Here is a 21,873-nt window from a genome sequence, read left to right as displayed (position 1 = left end):
TATTATACTAAAAATCAATTTTATATTCAAAACATCACATCATCACCTATTTATATCACATTATATAATTATTCAAATTCAAAATTTTTACTATTTAAATCCCAACTCAAAATCCAAACCCCCAAACAAACACACCCTTAGATTCAAATAAGATGTCGGGTCTACTAATATACATTTGGACAGAGTCTCGACTAGCTATACCCTATCCATAGTCAAAGTATTATTACTATTATTATTTCTTTTTTTGTTTATGATTAAAAAATATTTTATTTTTATTTTAGTAAAAATAATACACTAGTATAAAAATATTTTTGACCTATCTAAATTTATATTATTATATATTTAATTACTTTTAGTAAAAATGCTAAAATCACTTACACTTGTTTAACATCTATATTTGGTTTCAACATAAAAATTTAAATAGATAGAATTAAATAGAATAAAAATAAAAATTAGATAATGTGATAAAAAAATATATATTTATTTGTTATATTTAAATGATGCGATGAAATAAAATATAATTAATTATTTTTATTTTTAAAATATTATAAAAATATTGAAGGTGTTTTTTACTCTATTTGTCATAAAAATTGTATTAATTGAATCGAACACGAGTTTCTAATTTTTTTTTTATCTTTTTGTATTTTATTAAAAGATAAGAAAATAGAATTATTTCTTTTAATGATAATTAGAAAATGAACATTATTGAATGCGTTGAATGATAACTATTCGATTTAGTAAAATGTTTTCATTAAAATAATTGTATAATATAATATAAATTTATGTTTAACACAATTTTAAATATAAAATTATTTTATTATAATAAAAAAATAAAAACATATATTTAACCTGATAAAATAATAAAAAATTAATGAATAATAAAAATTCGAATAAATTTGATAAAGAACACACACTTAACCCTAAGACACCCTGTATATGCGATTGTGCGATATATAGTTATGATCGTTGATGCTGGGAAAACGTTGCATTAAGCAAATTTTCTCCTCACTCTGATCATAAACCCTAATTTTTTATTCCTTTCTAAATTCCCAATTTTAATCGTCATACCGCTTTAGATCTTACTGGTTTAAAGGGCATATATTCTTTCCTCATCTTCTCCATTTATGCGAGTCCACTTTCTTCAATTTCTTCTCACAAGAAACACGCGACTTTGTACTTGTTGATCAACAGGGTGAAAGGACAGGAAATTTTAGGGTTGGCGTGATCAAGGAGAATCTATTTGTGCTACAGCTATAAAAATGGAGAAAGTGATGAATATCTTGAAGCCCAAACCCAATCCGCAGCAGTTGTTGAGAGATTGGCAGCGTCGCCTCCGTCAGGAGTGCCGCAATGTAGAGCGCCAAATCCGAGGTCATTGTTTATATTTCTTGATGTGGTTATATGAGGTTTTATGTCTATTTTGATTATATGTTCGAATTTTGAAGTGTTAATTTGTTCTCGGTCGTATTAGATATCGAAAGAGAAGAGAAGAATGTACAGAAAGCCATCAAGGAGGCCGCCAAAAGAAACGACATGGGTTCTGCTAAGGTCCGCATTTCTTGATCTGTTTTTGTATTTTTCTTACTTCTTTCCGAATCTTGAATTGCAATGAATGATGTTGTAAGTTTATTGTTGCCACTGATTGCCTTTTTGTTTTCAATTATTACTAATTAATATACCATTGTTTACTCAAGTGATCATTTTGCATATAAAAATCTCATCATTTGATTAGTGATTTTATTGGCCTCTATGGCTACGCAGTTATGTATTCATTAGAATGGAGGAGAAGCTTTTATATGATGTAATGTCTAAGAAAGATATGCGGCTTTTGTATGGCTTTTATGCTGATCGGTGGTTTCTTATTACAGGCACTTGCTAAAGAACTTGTGCGTTCTAGAAAAACTGTTAATCGTCTCCATGAAAACAAAGCACAGTTGAATTCGATTTCAATGCATCTTGGAGAAAGTGTAGGTATAAGCCAGTTTGATAACTTATTTCTTCTAGTTGTATGGACTTTATATTGGCTGTTTCGTCTGTTAGGGGTTTGATCATTAGCTACAGCAGCCATTTTATGGGTAGTGAATTAAGCTAATCCAATTGCTCAATAGTCGATACTACTTTCTAAGAACCTAATAAAGTAGCAGTTGACAATCACATTTGAAGTTGGTGTAACAGCTGCATTTTCTTTTCTTCATGTATTAATATACTATATGAACATGTGCAGACTTGTTTGGGTAATCATCATCCTTCTGATAGGTTGTGTAGTTTTGAGTCATGGTACTCTATGAACTATATTTATGAATTTACAAATGCATATATGAAGTGCTTAGTTATTCTAAGTTACATTTCCTTTACACGCGTGAACATAATGTATTGGATAATGCCAAGATGTACACTTTGACATTTGTGAACAAGATGGCTTTCTTGATTTTGATACTTCGTTCCAATATTTCTGCTTCTTTCTGCCTTTAAACTCTAGGATTGAAGCAAATTTGATTGTCATATGTTCATAATATGTGCAAATAAAAAGTTTAGATTTGATTGTTGTTGCTTTTAAGTATATTAAAAAACCAATCGTCTTACGGAAGCTGGAACTGATTAGTTGTAAGAAAGAATATTTCCTGGAATGGGGCTTGCAAGGCGAGGCTTGCAATTTACTTTTACATCTGTTTTATTCTCTTTCCTCACAATATGGCTTTGCTTGCAGATGTAGGGTGGAAGATCTGTTATCTGTTTTATCTTGTATAATTTTGTGCTGCTCCTTTTCTCTATCCTGAAACTTTCTTTTTTCCTTTCTATCTTTGATTTATTAAATAATTAGCGGTTGCTCGAACTGTTGGACATCTCTCGAAAAGTGCTGAAGTCATGAAGCTTGTCAATAATCTTATGAAAGCTCCACAAATAGCTGTGACTATGCAAGAATTCAGTAAAGAAATGACCAAGGTAAAATTTCATTCCTGCCACAGCAATTTTCTAATCTGGTTGTCTGAGATTGGTGGTTAATTTTTACTCTGTAGAGCCTTCCTTAAATAATGTTACTTCTTGGGTTGAGTATCTTCTGGTTTGTTTCATTCTGTATGAATTTCTGAAAGTAGTGCAAAATCTCATCCTCTTTATAACATCGTAAAAGCTGTATATGCTTGTTTAGCAGAATCATCTAAGCATGTCTTAATCTTAATTGTCATCATTATGCGTACTGCATAGTGGTTGGTAAAACTCTCATTACATGCTTCTTTACCTGTTAAACCACCCTTAATTTTAGACCTTCGGGTTATCTTGAATGTAATATGGTACCATCACTATTTTGGCATAAAGTGACTCTGGCTCAAAATGATAATCTCATCTGCTATTTTCGTCGCTGTTTCAATTTTCTTTTGAAATTCTTGCACTCAATTAATTGATTGTGTTCCCTCCTATCAAAAGGAATTAATATGAGTATAATGAAATGATGAGATTTTGGGTAAGCTGATTATTCCAAGCACAATATTGGATTTTATTGCAACAAGTTGATTAATTTCTCCTTCTATTGCTAATAGTTGGCTCCTAGTTGTCTTTTTCTATATCTTGATCAATTACAGATGCTGGATCATATACTATATTTTAATAGCTATAGGGCCAGATTAGAGAGGAAACAGTTTTCTATTTCTGTGGTTGCATCTTCTGAAAATCTGCTTCCAGATTCTCCGATGCACCAAATTTGCTGAATCTTGTAGTACAATTCTTTACCAATGCTGTGCAAAGTATAAATATGGTTTTTTAGTTACCTCCTTTATCTTTAAACCTCCCAATGTCGAATAGAAAAGGGAGTCCAAGTGCTTGGTGAGAATAGGTTAGCTGGACACATATTGGAGAAAACCAAAAAGGTTGCATTTAGATATATCTTGGAAGTGTTTTGGCGTTTTCGGTTGGTTTATAAATAGTAAAAGGTTAAATAGAAAATAGATGTAGGCTTTGATGTTTTGAGTAGAAAATACGTTTTTGCTTTTATATTTCAAATGCAAAATAGTTTTGTACTTGGATGTGTTTTATAGAGAATTTTTATGAATAGTGCGGACATAACTTTTGTTTGAGGAGAATGTCAAATATTAAGATGTAAATGAACTGGTGTAAAATGTCAGTGAAGCCTTCTAGACATAGTGTCTGAGTTGAAGTATTCAACGATTCTTCGCCACCTTTCTTTTTCAAGCCTGAGCTTGTGAACTTGAAGCTAAGGCTACCCCTTCTTCAAGAGAAAAAAAAAAGACTTTCTTAGTTCTTTTAGCATCCGGTTCAAACCGAAAAAAAGGGAAAAAATCTCTACTCGAAACATTGCCCAATTATGAGGCAGCAGGATCATGACCTTGTGATCTGCTGTCTGGACATTTTGGCTTCTCCTGTAGCTCATTAATGCATCATGAGGTTGTCGAAGTTCTTGACATCTTGTTTACTTTCAAATAATGTACTCCCTCCGTCCTACGTATCATGTCACAGTTTTCGTTTCTATTCGTCCCAAATCTTGTACTACTTTTATTTTTTTTGGGAAAAATATTACACTTTAATTACATTTTAAAATTTAAAATTTAAAGTTTTAATTATATTGGAATTATTTTTACTAATACATTTTTAATTATCTATTAATTATACCATTTCTAAATTTCCGTGTATAACTGTGACATTATATCTGGTACTGAGGGAGTAAACTACTACTATGATATACCGAATAAACTCATAATCTAGCATAACACAAGTTCGATCTAACATAAAAAGTACACATTTTTGCCAAACTTATCTCGTAAAATACCCTTATGGCACTGCAGGCCGGTGTGATTGAAGAGATGGTGAATGATGCTGTAGATGACGCGCTCGATTCAGAAGACATTGAAGAGGAAACAGAGGAAGAAATCGACAAGGTACTGACAGCTATTGCCGGAGAGACTGCTGCACAGCTTCCAGAAGCTAGAAGGAATGAGAAACTAAAGCAGCCGGCTACAGCCGAAGAAGTCGAGGTACATAATCCATCCCATTCTTTTGATGTGCACCTTTTATTATTACCTCTTCCTAGTTTAGACATTGCTGGTTTTACTTGTTTGGAAACTTCAGGAAAATGTCGACGATGAGGAAGAGATGGAAGCAATACGAGCCCGTCTTGCCAAGGTTCGATCTTAATTTACTCCTTTGTTGCCAACCAATCTACAATGCTATTATTACGACAAATTTATGCATCGTACACAAAAATGCATAATCTTTGAATCGATGTGGTCGTGACATGTTGTTGAGATAATTGTATTATTAAATGTTTGATGATCGTATCGTATAGATTTGGTGTGTGGCTGCTCGATGAGGAGAGACTTAGGCTGCGTTTAGATATGTTTTGCAAGTGTTATGCTGTTTTGGAAATAGTAAAAAGTTTAATAAAAATATGTTAAATGTGATGTAAGTACCTATTGAAATTATGGCTCCATATACAATTAGGAAAAAATTTGGGAAGGGTAAGAAGTTATGTTTGATGTTATGTTCAATGGGAGAAAATTTTGGATGATATTTTTGAAAAAAAGAAATAAAAATTACCGTTGATTGATGAATAATGTAATGTTATACACTGATTGTATAAAGTAATTGCATACCTAATTTTAGAGCTAGCTAAAACTGACCCTACGCGACCTGACATGAAATAATTGGGTTGGGTCAAAGATTTCAACCTAATTATGTATACGGGTTGATACGAACCCGACATGATAATAAATGGGTCGGGTTAGAGTTGAGACTCTCAACTCGAATTCGACACGAGAACCCGATTATAATATATTAATATTGATTAATATATTTGTTATATATATGTAAAATAATCATAATTTATTAATTTTCTCATAAATTAATTTAAAATAAATTTAATTTTAAATAATTCAATCTAATTTATGTTCAAACCAATAAAAATTAACACGACAATACAACAAAAAAATTATTTAATTTGAATCAAGAAATTCGACTTAATTATGTATACGGGTCAATACGAATCCGACACGATAATAAACGGGTTAACACGAATTCGACACGATAATAAACGGGTTCAACCCGACACGAATTGATTCATTGCCAGTTCTATCTAATTTAAGTAAAAATTAAAGATATTTTGATTTTAGTGTATAATTATTTTTATTAAAATAGTAAAAGAATATTTTGAAGTGAAATAAATAAAAATAATAAAGAAAATAGTTTGAGTTGAGATAAAAGAAATATTTAGTTATGTTTAATGATATCATATAGTATTTTAACAGTAGTCTTGGGAGTACTTTTTTTTCTTTTTTTCTATTTTTTCCGGTTATGTTTCTACATAAATATGATACTCCATTTTCTTTAACACAATGTTATATTCATATAAAAATTCAAACTTAAAATGTAAAATCAAACGCATCCGAAAACTCCTTTCCATAAAAGAGAAAATAATAATCGAATCGTAGTACAAATTAAGAAAAAATGACAAAAAATATTTTTATTGGTGTTTTATAATACGAATGTAATGACATTTGTACAAAAAATTATACAAATATAAGAATATTTTTAATGTTAAAAATAATGACACCAAATACAAATGGATAGACAGATTGACTGTAGCCGGAGGTACTATCTAATATTAGTGGGTTAAAAGTGAGATGTATGGTGATATTTGAATAAAAAATAAACTAGTAATTGAATTTTTTTATCATATAAAGTATTAATAAAAATGAACGGTTTATGCAAAGACAATTCTAAAAGCTCTTTACCTATCAGTTCAATATATCAGTAGTTTTTTTTTTTTTTTTTTTTGTGTCCTATTAAAAAATATCAATTATTTATTAGAATAAAAATAATTTATATATAAATATTAAAATAGTTTTAATTTTTTATAAAATTATTTATTTTTTATATTTAAAAAAATATCAAAATTATTTTTACTAATTAATAAAATATTACTCCCCCTCCGTTTCAGATACCGTGTCTGCTACACTGTAGACACGATATTTTAGGAGGGATGTAATTAGTAGATAATTAAGAATGTATTAGTGAAAATAATTATCCTATAATATAAATAATTATAAATTAAGATTAAGATTAAGATAACTAATTATTTTAATTAAAATTAAAAAAAAAATTAAAAATTTAAAATGAGATTAAAGTGTGTAATCATTTTTTTTTTTAAAAAAAAGTGACATGGTATGTGGGACGGACATAAACGTCAACGTGGATATGGTATGTGGGACAGAGAGAGTATATTTTTTATTTTATTAAAAATAAATAAATACTTGGATTTGAAGAGAGAAATAATGGATTTGTAAAAAACAATAGGAGCATATAATAAAGATATTACTTTAAATATGGAAACATAAAATAAAGGCACATGGAAGGAAGATCATTACAGGTGGAGCCGTGGAGAAAGGAACAGTCGAACAGAGACCATTGCTTTACGGTTACTACAATAATAATAATAATAATAATAATAATAATAATACTTTTGATAATTAAATGAAAGTATGATTATGGTGAGGTATTTTTGGCTTTAAAGCAACAATAAACAGCGTTTATATTTAGTATTTCTAATTTGAGATATTTCTGATTATGATAATAAAAAAATACTTTTTTTTATTAAATTATTTAATTTATTATTATTTTTTTATGTGAGTGTAGATATTATATATATATATATATATTTTATAACGATGGAACCGCAGTTACCCGAAAGTGCGTATTGGGTAAACCTCCGTCCAAATCTAGTACATGCCCGACAAAACAAGTATACTAAACGAACCATGTGTGACGTGTAGATATTATATTTTTATTATAGTATTAATTGAACCCTATATCTCTATTTCTTTTAGGTTGTGTTTGGTACAGATAAATGAAGCCAGAGAAATAGAAAATGTATCATTTCTCCGTATATAGAGAAATTGAGAGAAATGATGCTGTAGTATATGTTTTTTTTTTAATTTTTAAATTTTTTTTATACTATTTAATTTTTATAATTTTTTTAAAATTATATTATTCCAATGGTATAAAAAACAAACTTAATTTATTTTTAAAGTATTTAATTTTTACGATCTTTTAAGAAATTGTACTAAAATATAATCTTAAAAAATATCGTATATAATTTATAATTTTTTTAAAAAAAATTACCAAAAATATTTTTCATGTATTCTCATTCGTTAAAACTTTCTTTTTATCCGGTTAATCATTTATTCTTATTTCATCATTCATATATCTGCATTTTTTATATATTTCTTAGCTGAATTCTTTGTTTTATCAAACAAGAAAATTAATTCTCGTTCTCTATTTAATTTTATTTATCTCCAATTTCATTCTCTACTCTCATTTATATGCAATTTTATTATCTATTCTCATTTATATACAATTTGATTCTCTGTATCAAATGCCCTTTAGGATTTTATTTAAATTTGTAATTTTTTTTATTAAATTATAAGTACATTTTAAAAGTTACCATATTAAATTATTTTATTTAAATTTTTACTATTTCTAAATTTAAAATTCAAATTTAAACTCTAAAAAACACACGTGGATGTGTTTGCTCTGGATTTCAAAGTTAAATCGTAATTAGTTAGTAAATTACATAATTTTTTAATAAAAATATATATTAAAATATTATTTAAATAAAAATTAAATCAAAATCTCAATTTTAAATCAAAATCAAACAAACATAATTGCCTTTGCATCAAATTATTATTATTATTTATTTTATTGTTGTTGATACTATTTTTTTTTTAAAAAAAAGTAAAATTCGAAAAAATTAATTTCGAATTTGACTACAATAATATATGAAATTGTAAATCTTTAGATATTGTACACAATATGAGAAAAATAAAAGGAACAAATATTGAAAGATAAAAAGGATGATCGCCAAAGCGAATTTCTCTGAAATTGATGCTGATTGAAGATGTTTTTTACCGGATGCGAGGTGTTTGTTATATGTCCTCCAAGTCGGTTATCGGATCGTGTGTGCCGAATTATCAGAAAACCATCTCATGGTTGCAACTGCCTGAAGAACCGTTTTGCAGTTGCATCTTTACTGACTATTTTAATGCTACCAGCCGACCAGACAAACTACCAACTGACCAGACAAGCTACAGACTGACCAACCGACCAGACATACTACCGACTGATTGAAAAGTTCCCTTAATGGATGTGTGAAAATCCACCCCTTTTTTGGATTTATCTGCGAGCTCAAACTTTGGAGTCCAGATACAATAAAACACTAAAATATTTTAATATTTAATTGTTACTCCCTCCGTTCTAGATACCGTGTCTGCTACATTGTAGACACGCTATTTTAAGAGGGGTGTAATTAGTAGATAATTAAGAATATATTAATGAAAATAATTATCTTATAATATAAATAATTATAAATTAAGATTATATAACTAATTAGTTTAATTAAAATTAAAAAAAATAAAATTAAAAAATTTAAAATGAGATTAAAGTGTGTAATCATTTTCCAAAAAAAAAAAGTGACATGGTATATGGGACGGATAAAAACGACAACGTGAACATGGTATTTGAGACGGAGGAAGTATTGTTCTTTTGTCTCTCTGTGGTCTAACAAATAAACAAAAAAAGAAAACCGAATTAATCCCTTTAAAACAAACAAAGTGTTGCGTTCTCAACACTTTCCGTTTCCTTTTGGCTATTCCCTATGCTCATCTCTCTCCTATTTATATCATTTTATTTATTTATTTATTTATTTATTTATTATTATTATTATTATTATTTTTTTCCAATTATTACACTCAAACAATTCGATTCAATTTTTGACTTGTAACCTACTTTTAAGGTATGTTTACTTTTATATTGATTTCATTGTAATATTTTTATTACGAAATTTATATTTTTATTACGAAATTTATATTTTTAAATAAAATTAATTATTGGATATGAGGTGTGTTTGTTTTGCACTTCAAGTCTAAAATTATATTCTCTTCGACCTACAAATTTTTTCGTCTTTCTTCTTCGTCTGCATGTTAAATTTACATTATTATTAAATTTGACAAAGTTTTTTAAAAAATCAACATTTAAATATTATTATCATCTGATCTATTTTTATTTGCAACAAATATCACTAGTTTTATTATATTATTTCTTTGTTCACTTCAATTACTAATTAAAATTTTAAAAATACTTTTAACTATTTCTTTATTTTTCTTATTTTTCTCAATAAAAGAGACTCTTTCAATTTCAATTCAAAAATATATATATATTTTCTTATAAAATAGGATCAACTGTTTTTTTAGTTTCGAACTGGACCTCTCATCATTTTAGCTCTGTAAGTGGAGCATGTCGCAAACTAGTCCCATAAGTGAAAAATTTTCGCTATTTTAGTCATCCGGTGCCGGAGATGCCCGCGTGGCTCACCGGAGGTGACGTGACTAGTTTGCGACAGACTCACTTACAGGACTAAAATGATAAGGGGTCCAGTTGCGGGACTAAAAATACAGTTTACCATGTAAAATATTACATCAAAATTCAAACTCCAAACCATTATAGTATTTGTTTTGACCCAAGATTTGTTATTGTTACTGGGATGAGTCTATTTTACTTTGTGGATACAATAGCTACATGTTGTATATTTATTAATTTCTAACTAAAAATAATCATTTTATTTTTTCAATATTATTTTTGAATTACAGTTTTCAAATAATAGTAAACAATATAGTCTCACGAAATTGAACCATTTGATTAAGGATACGGTATTTAAGGCGGAAAAATTTAATTAGTTAATTAATTAGTTATATTATTATATTTTTTTTAATAATTAATATTTATATTTTTAAAGTAAATTTAATATATACGATTAAAAAAATTAAAATATATGTTTAAATATTTTAAAATTATATAGCAATTAAAAAATATATGCAATATAAATATCATTTTGTAGAGAATAAAATTTTCTATAATACAAGTAAATAAAAAAATATTTATAATTAACATAAATCAATTTTACAAAAGATGTATAGTTTTAAATATTTATCTTTTTGAGGAGAGATGTAGAAATAAAGGAGTTTTAAGTATATCATACGTTATTTATGATGTTGTATGTTATGTAGTTAATTAAGTTGATTTATATTTGTTAAATATATTTTGATTTAATAATTTTTACCAAAAATAGAAAGCTAGACAAAAATAAAAATAGTATCAATTATAGTGAACAGATAGAGTATTTTTTATGTTCAGTGTTAAAAAATATATTCTCTCTGTCTATTTACTATGTTTATTTATTTTTTTTATTTTGTCACTTTTCATTTTTTAAAAAAATTATATATTTTTAATTTAATTTAATTTTTTTTAATTTTAATTTAATTAATTAATTTTTTTAATATTAATATATAATTATTTTTATTAACTCATTCTTAATCTTAATCTTAGACAGAGGAAATAATAAATTTCTTGCACATATGACTGAATTAGCGTGTTTGGCAAACTTACTTTTATCCGCTCGTCCAAATAGTTTTTTTGACGAAAATTTGAATTTTCGAAGTAGTTAGGGATTTTGCTATAAATTAGAATACTCCCCAGTGAACTTTTTATATACAAAAGCTAAAAAAGTGAAAAAGACGTGTGAAAAGACGTTACTGCCCCCAGCACGCATGCAAAACGGTTGTCCTCTGCGCATATAAAAGCAGCTTGCGAGGAAACGGTTGTTGGCATTCCTTTATCAAATCTTATCAATGGCGTCAATCCGTTGCGGAATTCTCTTTGTTTTCATCTTTTGTTGCTTGACGCTCTCGTTGGCGGAATCCAGCTATGGCGATTTTTCCAATCTTAAGTTCCCTAGGACGCAGGCGCAGAAACTCATCAGATCTCTCAACCTGTTTCCCCAGCAGGAAGTTAATCATCATTTTGGAGACGAGTACGGCTCTGATAAGTCGAGAATTGTTGAAAAGCGACTGAACTTTCATCCTCTCGGCGATTCAGGAGCTTCCGTGCAGGACTTGGGACACCATGCTGGGTATTACAAACTTCCCCACACTAAAGCTGCCAGGTATGTTTGAGTTTGAGTTGAGTACGTACGCGTGCGAATGAATATGATTTGTTTTCGATTGAGTGAAGCAAATTCGAATTAGGAATTGAGTTTATTGTGATTCGTTGCTTCGTGATTTCTGTTTGTAGAGGATTTTAGGAGATGACTTGATTGTTGAGTCATTTTCGGGAATTTGATTTACTACTGTCTGCTCGAATTTTACTGCTGAATCAAACTTCCATCTATTTTTCCCTAACTCCTTAATCGATTGGTGCTTCAGAAATTCCATCCTGATTTCTGCTGGTAAAAGGAATTGCTAATCCACCTTTTTGGAGTTATACTTTGTACTGTAATAAATGAAACAAACGTGTGAATGAAACGTCTCAATATATGTACGCACAGTCCTCTGTTTTGATGATATTGAACATTGATTTGATCAAAGTTTGTTTCACTAGTAAAATCTGAGCTGACAGTAAATTAAATTCCAGCAAATGAGTCAATAATCAAGTCATCGATTAAAATCCTCTGAACAGAAATCACGAAACATCTAAATTCTAATCACTATATACTCAACATATCGTTACAAGTACGCTCAGCTTTCTATTTTTAGCTTTCTATTTTAAAGATATTGAACATTTATTCGATCATTTCTAATTGAAGATGCTTCGGCATGACTCGATCACCATAACTTTTGCAGGATGTTTTACTTTTTCTTCGAATCAAGGAACAGCAAGGCTGATCCTGTTGTGATTTGGCTAACTGGAGGACCAGGTTGCAGTAGTGAATTGGCCCTGTTCTATGAAAATGGACCTTTCCACATTGCAAGTAATCTATCCTTAGAATGGAATGATTTTGGATGGGATAAGGTCATTCATTACTTCCTCTCTCATTAATAATTTTCCTATGGAAATCTTATTTTAGATAATTCCCCCTTTCTTTTAATCCATTGTAGTCACAATATTCACTACTGATCTAAAAATGCAGGTTTCAAATCTTATCTATGTCGATCAACCAACGGGGACAGGTTTTAGCTACAGTTCCGATGACGATGATATTAGGCACAATGAAGAGGGTGTTAGCAATGATCTGTATGACTTCTTGCAGGTATTTTTCAGAACTTGAAAAAAATTGGTAAAAATACACATACTACTAAATCGAAAACACAGTCTACTTATGTGATAAGAGAGGATCTTTGCTCTAAATTTTAGGCATTCTTCAAAGAGCATCCGCAATATGCAAAGAATGATTTCTACATCACGGGAGAATCATACGCTGGCCACTATATTCCTGCTTTCGCCGGTCGGGTTCATCAAGGCAACAAGAACAAAGAGGGGCTTCATATCAACTTAAAGGTATGCATGCTTGCGAATTACTGATTTTATTAACCTTTGTTGATATATTATAGATACTTGGTTTATGTTTTAAATTAATTAAATTGTTATTATTTTAGATATTTATAATTTATTTTTTAATAAGATATAACTGTGAAATTTATTGTTAATAGATCGAATTTATTTATTGTCAAATTTATTTTTTAGTTTCTTATGTTCAACCATCACAGTTTGTCTTGATTTCATTTAGATTCATGCTTCCGACTTTAATTGCCTTTGAGAATCCTCTTTCCAAATAGTATTATTTCATTTTTCAACGGTGTCGAGATCCTTATCGAGATCCTTATTTCCATTCCAACTTTAGGCATTGATAGAATTAGGCTCGATAACTCTAGTTACAACATCTTTAATTTCTCTAAGCATTCAAGCTGATTTATAGACACCACTTGAATTTTTGAACATGTTCCAACTATTTTAAATACTATTTTCTTCTGTTGTTCAAATATGCATTCATTTTTTTTTTTTTTTTGAATTGTCAAATTTTGTATTTTTTTTATTCTAAAAAAATAACAATGATTACTTATGTCAAATCAATATTCAATTATATATTTTAGATTAAATTATAATTATTTGAATCAATCAAATATCACCATTTATTATTAATAAGATACAACTCGAAATTTTATAAAAAGTAACATGCTTTAACCGGGATCCTGATGATTTGATTGCTTGTTTTATTGGGTCAGGGCTTCGCAATTGGCAACGGACTTACGAACCCCGAAATACAATATAAAGCATACACTGATTATGCTCTAGACATGAAGTTGATCACAAAATCCGACTACAACAGCATCAACAAAACTGTTTCCGATTGCGAACAGGCAATCAAGCTCTGTGGTAAATTCCTAACTCCACTCTCCAACCCAAAAACATTTCAATTCCGGCTTTTCCAAATAATAATAATAATAAGATAAAAATATTTATAATTCACATTTGATTTGAAAAGCATGGATCATTCTCTCTTATGAGTTAAAAATTGTATGAGAGTTTTCAAAATATTACACAAAATTTATTTTTAAGAAATTATATGTAATATTTTAAAAGAAATTATATGTAATATTCAAATCAACACTCATAAAATAGCACTTTTTATTATATACAATGTTTTGTGTAATAAAGACTTGTCATATTTGTTCATAATTACATGTGTGCTGTATAAGAATATGTCGTGTGATAAAATCATACGTTATGTGTGCTATATGAGACTATAATATGAGTTTTTAGTATTAATCTATCCAATGTGTTTGTCTGTAATAATCCGGTGTGTACTGCCAGATAACGCACGAGCACATGATGTATTTTTCACTATAGTGCTAAATTTTAGCACGGTAGCCGGTGCCTAATAATAATAATTTGAATAATTTTTTCAGGAGCCGACGGCGGATCTTCTTGTGTGGCTGCATACATGGTTTGCAACACCATCTTCAACCGTATTGTGGCCCTTGCTGGAGGTGTAAATGTACGTAAGAAATACTATTATTTTTATTTTGAGAGAACAAACAGATCAGGAGAGCAAAAAATGATATGATTTCTATTCTAACAGTAGAAAGCATATTAATTTGCAGTATTACGATATACGAAAGAAGTGCGAGGGTGATCTGTGCTACGACTTCTCGGAGATGGAGAAGTTTCTGAATGAGAAAACGGTAAGAGAAGCTCTTGGGGTTGGGGACATAGATTTCGTGTCTTGCAGCTCGACAGTGTACGAAGCTATGGTGAGTGACTGGATGAGGAATCTCGAAGTTGGAATTCCGACGCTCCTGGAAGATGGAATCAAACTTTTAGTGTACGCTGGAGAATACGATCTCATATGCAACTGGCTAGGTACGTATGTAGCTAACCCAAACCCCACCCACCTCCACCTTATGCTTTCTTTTTCAAATATAAGATAAGGTACTTATACGACCAAGTCAGCATGATGTTTATACGATCGAATCAACATATACTATAGAGGTGACCAACATATATTTATACATATTTTAGCATATGCTTAGTTATAATACTTCTTTCGTCCTAAAACACCCTGAAATATTTCATTTTTTATCAGTTTCAAACATCCTACTATATTTCTAAAATATGAAATAATTAAATATATTTAGTCTCTACCTCACACTTTATATCATCACATCACTCTAAGTAAATATACATTTTATCTCATCGCATTACTCAAGTAAATATACACTTTTATCTATCATCATATCACTTAATTTTCAAATTATCATATTTAACACTACCCGGCGAGGCCGAAAACAAAAGTTGCATCATGTTTGGACTGTATTATAAATATGTTGAGATACATATAAATATATGTTGGTCAACCCTATTAGCATATGCTGATTCGGTCAAATCAACGCTATGCTGACTTAACCGGATCAGCCGCTGATCCATGCCCAAGACATACCCATCTTATAATAATAATAATAATAATTCGTAACGGTGAGATCGTAGATTCAAACTCTGGATACCTTCAAATTTATCAGTCACACATAATTCGTTTAATTTGACTTACTTTATCAGACTTAATTTGCATGTTATTAGGTTCATGAAAAGTTTTACCCAAAACGTATTCGAAGAATAACGATTATTCCTACATCATCAAAATAATAATAAAAGTAATAATGTTGGATATGTATATGGACAGGGAATTCGAGGTGGGTTCATGCGATGGAATGGTCGGGGCAGAAACAATTTGTGGCGGCCCGGACATTGCCTTTCACGGTGGACGGGGTGGAGGCGGGGCTGCAGAAGGGGTATGGAGTTCTAAGTTTCTTGAAGGTGCACGACGCGGGTCACATGGTGCCGATGGATCAGCCGAAAGCGTCGCTGGAAATGCTGAGAAGATGGATGCAGGGGAAGCTACCATTGACACAAGTTGAGAGAGATGGCCATCTTGCTCCAATGTGATCAACAAAGAAGAAGAGGAAATTCAATATTGGATTGGATTGGATTATTATAGTTATTGGCGTTGCGCTTCACAGCTTCAGTACCAATTCCAGGTTTGGACTTGTGAATTATTGATTATTGCAAAAAAATTTCAATTACTATTATACATGGTAAAAAGATATATGCTACTACATAGGATAGGATAGATTTATGCAACTATTTCCGAGCACTTAATTAAATCGTTATATGTTATAGAAATACTATAACTACCATTACCAAAGTATATATATATATATATACATTTTACTATCTTCTGCTGCCAAAATTATTAATACTAAGGTAAACTGTTTTTTTTAGTCCCGTAACTGGATTCATTTATCATTTTAGTCTCGTAAGTGGAGCCTGTCGCAAACTAGTCTCATAAGTAAAAACTTTTCGCTGTTTTAGTCCTCCGGCGCCGGAGATGCCTGTGTGGCTTGCCGGAGGTGACGTGTCCGCCAGGTCAGCGACAGGCGGACACGTGGACTATTTATTTATTTATTTTTTTAAAAAAAACTTATTTTTAATTTTCTTTTACTTATTTTTTTTATTTTTTTATTCCAATTTTAAAAAAAATGAAAAAAATAAAATAAATTCACGTGTCTGCCAGGTCTCGCAGACCTGGCGGACACGTTACAAACAACGAAAATTTTCCACTTGGACTAATTTGCGAACTAAAATGATAAGGGGTTCATAAAACTATTATTTTTTTAATAGGTTAGTCAAATTTATGCATACTTCATTTAAAACAATATATAATTTTATTTATCTGTAATTTTATTATTTTTACCTTGATTAATTTGTCAGTATCTTTTATCATTCATTTAATAAATTTCTTATAATATCATACTTTATTTTTTATTTATCTCAGTCTCGATAAATCTACATAATTTCACAGGATAAAAGGAGGGAGTATTATTTATTGAATTCACTTTTCTTTTATTAGTCAATCTATGAAATATTTGCTTAAACCAATCTTGGTTTTTCCTTCTTTTTTTTTTTTTCCTTTAGAGTTTGATTTCAATTTTCTTGGCATATAACATGTTTTCTCTTACCAAAAATTACATTCAAATAACTATTAAAGAATAAAATAAAACAAATTCCAAAAGATAACACATACACATAACCACAACAAGCAACCACAAGTCCAAGCAAAATATCCATTAGGCCAACCTCCCAAATCACCAAAGCCATACAATTAGGTCCCTACTAACATTATTACTTTCAAAAGTTCACAGAAAGATACTCTCACAACACAAACATGTGTTTATCATCTCCATCAAGTGTCGGGATTGGCACATGTTCATGGAGCGTTTCACCGGACGTGCATATTCTGTATAGACCCCAAAAACAAAACAAAACAAAACAAAACAAAATAGATGAAGCAGATAAATCAAATGCATCTATGCTCCCTCCTTTATAACAATTTTCTTTAGAGCAAAATGTATCTTTCGAACAAAAACATCGCTTGCCTGAAAAACATGCAGAGTATGATCAAACCGCAGCTGAAGCAGTTGTTTTGGCAATCGTTGTGGTGTCGAAGATTTCGATCCAGTAGCCATCTGGGTCCTTGATGAATGCTATATCCTTAATTTTACCTGAATGTTACACACATCCCGAGATTTTGTATCAGATAATTGAATCAAATTAATCTCTTCCAATGATCAAGTTTTGTGAGAATCTACATGGGAAGTATAGGCACATTTTGAGGGCACATAATACTTTCTTCTGACGGCTTAATACGTTAAAGAAATTTTAAGAGAATTTACCATCCTCGGGTTTTTTAACAAACTCCACTCCCAAACTTTCAAATCTCTTGCAGGCCTTGTATACATCATCAACAGTAATGCCTATGTGTCCTGCAAAAAGACAACTACATGTTAGTCGTCCAACTAACTGAAGGCGCGAAGCACCCGATATTCTGGACATCAGGTGTGCATATTAGTATAAACCAAAAAAGGTGCAAAGAGGATCCAATATACTTAATAAAAATAAATAAACAAAAAAATGAAGATGATAGCCAAAAGAGTGAAAAGAAATATTTATCTGACACCATATTATACAGAATAAAAATAGAACCCGAGGTCTCATGTTACAATCAAGGAAGTGTCGTCATCGAAAGCAACAGATTCTTTGTTCATTTCATAATCCCCTAAGTTCACCTAAACAGAAAATGTATGTATGTTGTTCGAGAATGAATGGCATTTGTTTTTGTGCATAAATCAACAAACAAACTCATAGAGTGCAAAGGATTTCTAGCAGCTTTGGAATCATTTCAGTTAATAAAAACATTGCAGGTCATCAATCATCATAACATCTACGAATCATAATTGACGAACCAAAAAGACCAAGTAGCTCTATGTAATTATAAATAAACCGAAGAAAGGCCATGTCATGTAGCTCTATGTAACTATACATAAGCCACAGCTGTCAATGGTTTTCATTCAGTCATGGAAAACAATGCCACATCAAAGGTTGATGCAAAATTATACAAAAGATATAATTATAACACTGATATCATTCACAAAATTAATGTATATATGAAATTCAAAAGAATGGCAAATATATACAATCAACTACCTATATTCTTCCAAGGAAAAGGAATATGTTCATGGTATTCACAACAAGTATGATTTGGCAAAGAAAAGTGGCAAACTGAATGTTTGGTGCATATCAATACATTAAGTTTGGCAAAGGGACACGATGGACGGAGATGTTCGAAAAATTGTTTCACATACATACCAAAGCCACGAGGATCTGAATTCCCATTGTGATAGCCTTTGAACTCAGGATCAGTTTCAGTACCCCAATTGCTGTGACAAATGATAACAGTAGAATCGTAAATGTTTGTAAACAAAAAATGCAGTTCCAATAACATTGATGTAAATCAAATTTAGCTCTTACTGTGTAAGCTCAAGAGTCCCTTTCTGCCCAAAAGTCCAAGATGTGCGTTGGCTAGGATCACTAGGAGCTGATGATGTGTCCTGAGCAAACCATATAGAAATTGAATTAAGGCCTTGCAAGATTATCGAGCTACACGTATCAACACGCTAGCAGGCCTCATATAACTAACAATTTCACCTCATATCCCAAAAAGTATAAGGTAAATTTCATCTCGGGAAAATCCAATCTTTTGAGCAATCTGCAGTCCATGGGGAAGTTGGGAGGAATAAGTCAATAAACTTGTGAATAGTACTGGATTTAAAAATTATTCAACTGGAAACTATTGAGAAACAAATAGAAAATCAACAATTAACAACATCTTGGCACTCGACATTAGATACAAATAATTTCAGTATAAGCAGAAGTACAAAAATGGGTGTTTGTCCAAACAGTCTCAACTTCTCCAAACAGCCAGCAAACCATGGTTTGATTTCAGTGAACTTTTTAGTACACAATGAAGCTTTCCTACCATCGTCACACAGCTCCTATCTTGTTTCCAAACCAAATCGAATGAATCAGCACTCCATAACTACAGCATATCGATCTAATGGATCGTAATGGATCATGGATGTAGATATCAATTAAGAGTGAATTAATGAAGTGTATTCAGATATCCCAGTGGTGGAATGCGTGGACACTATGGGAATGAAGCTGCATATAGAATTCAACGGTTTCTATGTCTAGCAGCACAGACTTGGTTCTTATTCCTTTAGAGTTTTTTTTTTTAAAAATAAAAAATAAAAAATAAAGACTTGTTAGACTAACAGATTAACACCCTAGTTATCTTTAGCTTATGCAGTAATTATTGCAACATCTTAAATGTGTTTAGGAAGGCAACAGAATGACGTGCTTATTAAAAAAGGTGTCAAAACTAGCAATGAAACCATATTATAAAGCAAAGTGCAGAACAAAGAAAATGAAACCCATTGTTTCTGAACAAATTAATGAACACTTACGACATCCCCAGGATTCGGGAGTAGAAGTCAAGACTGACTTTAGGGTCCTTCACCCGAAGCATCTGAGCATACATAACCAAAACCAGAAAACTTGTATCAATCATCTCAATGCACTATACATACACACATATATATATATACACATACACACAAATACTAAATTATAATCACTGTTAGGTTCTGACATCAGTTACTTAATTTGATTCCCTACTAATTCATTGATCAACATGGAAATTTGAATTACGAGAGGGATTTTGGAGAATTTCTATTATTCCTTCAAAAAGATCATATCAAACCACTCTTTTTCAGTTTCTATGTTATATTAGTTCAAAATGGTTTATATTCGAATCAATAAACTATTTCAATTCAAAATCCAAAACCCCAAACGAGCACAAGGTAAGCCATTCGGAATATTACGGTTTGCTGCAAGAAATAGCCTTTGGTGGCCTCATCCAAGGTGGTTTGAAGTCCAGGGTTATTCTCAGCGGACTCTTTGGACGCCATTACAGTAGTTGTCGATCCAAATCTTCTGTGCCAATAAAAAACCTGCAAGAAGAACAATGAGGTAAATCCTCTACACAACGTAGCACACAACATATAACAATATTCCTAAATTGATAATATCAATAACCAAGGGTCTCGGAAGCACAGAGAAGAAAATCAAGACGGTCTAAATTAAACGATGGGATTTGATTCTCTAAGTCGGACCTTAGGCTTGGAAATGAATAAGAGCGAAGGAACTGAGGGTAAAATCGATGATGGAGTCCGAAGGGCGGGGGAAAGGCGGGAGAAGGAGGCTACAATTGAAGAGGAAGCCATCAACGCCATGGCAAGCATACGGTGATTCCGATAGTCGGCGAAAATGGAGATCAGAGGAGCAGGCGGATTGATTGCATACCTTGTGTGATCGATGGAGAAGCTCAGAAACAGCAACAGCAGCAGCCGAGGAAACTGGACCCCCAAATCCACCGGATTTTGTACTGATATCTTACGAGATTCGCACATTTGACTGCTCTTCTGGATCATGTTGGGCAGCGAATCTGGCCGCCGATCAAGCTCCGACGCAAGGCGGCCCAAATTGAAGGAGGATTTTGAAGGCTAACAGTTCTTAGTTTTGGGTTATAGGGCTGATCCACTCAATCCAATCTGCAAAGATTTTGAATCGGGTGGGTCGTGTTGGGCCGGTCCGGGTCGAACTGGTAGACCCGATTAATACAGGCTTATTTTAGCAGGCCCTAATTGAATTCGCTTTTATATGGGCCGGCCTGGGCCAGGCTCAAATTACGGAAAATAGTTTGAGTCGGCTCAAGTCCCACTATTGCAACCGGTCTAATCCGGTTCGATTTGAAATCATGCTGGATGGTCCAATACTTTATCGGGTTTTTTTTAATAAATAAATTTAGATGAATACAAAAATTGGTTGTAGCGTTGACTAAGCAATATTCAATCAGCAGTATAAAATAATTAAACAACGTATATTTTCATTTAATAAAATAACTAAAAATATATATATATTGTATTTATATAAGTTGTTATGCTTATTTAACGTGGAAATCCGCCGCCGCTATTTAAAAGTGCACAATGGGTAAACTCTGGCCGAACCTAATATCCTGCAAAGTAGGTCACATAAGACAAATCACACTGGACAAATCATATGCGGCAGGTGAACCTGAAGGTGTTG

At 31.1% G+C, this 21,873-nt stretch overlaps 3 protein-coding genes across 4 annotated transcripts; 2 read left to right on the top strand and 1 right to left on the bottom strand.

The window, feature by feature from the left end:
* Positions 1 to 960: 960 nt before the first annotated feature.
* Positions 961 to 5,346, top strand: LOC127253883 (vacuolar protein sorting-associated protein 24 homolog 1). The gene is made up of 6 exons (XM_051278680.1): positions 961 to 1,371; positions 1,472 to 1,548; positions 1,869 to 1,971; positions 2,822 to 2,943; positions 4,797 to 4,985; positions 5,080 to 5,346. The coding sequence occupies exons 1-6, from the start codon at positions 1,260 to 1,262 to the stop codon at positions 5,143 to 5,145; spliced, it is 669 nt and encodes a 222-aa protein (XP_051134637.1). The 5' UTR covers positions 961 to 1,259; the 3' UTR covers positions 5,146 to 5,346.
* Positions 5,347 to 11,632: 6,286 nt separating this feature from the next.
* Positions 11,633 to 16,537, top strand: LOC127253648 (serine carboxypeptidase-like). Its single transcript, XM_051278326.1, has 8 exons — positions 11,633 to 12,001; positions 12,678 to 12,846; positions 12,965 to 13,084; positions 13,189 to 13,332; positions 14,058 to 14,208; positions 14,742 to 14,830; positions 14,937 to 15,195; positions 16,013 to 16,537. Exons 1-8 carry the CDS (start codon positions 11,688 to 11,690, stop codon positions 16,273 to 16,275), a joined length of 1,509 nt encoding a protein of 502 aa, XP_051134283.1. The 5' UTR covers positions 11,633 to 11,687; the 3' UTR covers positions 16,276 to 16,537.
* Positions 16,538 to 17,437: 900 nt separating this feature from the next.
* LOC127253649 (lactoylglutathione lyase) lies at positions 17,438 to 21,242 on the bottom strand. Of its 2 annotated transcripts, none has more exons than XM_051278328.1 (9): positions 21,091 to 21,242; positions 20,610 to 20,738; positions 20,193 to 20,254; positions 19,375 to 19,435; positions 19,198 to 19,277; positions 19,036 to 19,106; positions 18,063 to 18,152; positions 17,766 to 17,891; positions 17,438 to 17,626 (listed from the first exon to the last, which is right to left on the bottom strand). In XM_051278328.1, the coding sequence occupies exons 2-8, from the start codon at positions 20,694 to 20,696 to the stop codon at positions 17,788 to 17,790; spliced, it is 555 nt and encodes a 184-aa protein (XP_051134285.1). In that variant the 5' UTR covers positions 20,697 to 20,738; positions 21,091 to 21,242; the 3' UTR covers positions 17,438 to 17,626; positions 17,766 to 17,787. The 2 variants fall into 2 exon arrangements, with proteins under 2 accessions (XP_051134285.1, XP_051134284.1); XM_051278327.1 differs by lacking the exon at positions 21,091 to 21,242 and adding an exon at positions 20,901 to 21,084.
* Between the last annotated feature and the right edge of the window lie 631 nt (positions 21,243 to 21,873).

Source organism: Andrographis paniculata, unplaced genomic scaffold, assembly GCF_009805555.1.
Source record: "Andrographis paniculata isolate CXL003 unplaced genomic scaffold, ASM980555v1 Contig51END, whole genome shotgun sequence".
Lineage (NCBI taxonomy): Eukaryota > Viridiplantae > Streptophyta > Magnoliopsida > Lamiales > Acanthaceae > Andrographis > Andrographis paniculata.
The sequence above is the reverse complement of the archived record's forward strand: the minus strand, read 5'-3'. Positions and strand labels throughout refer to the sequence as shown.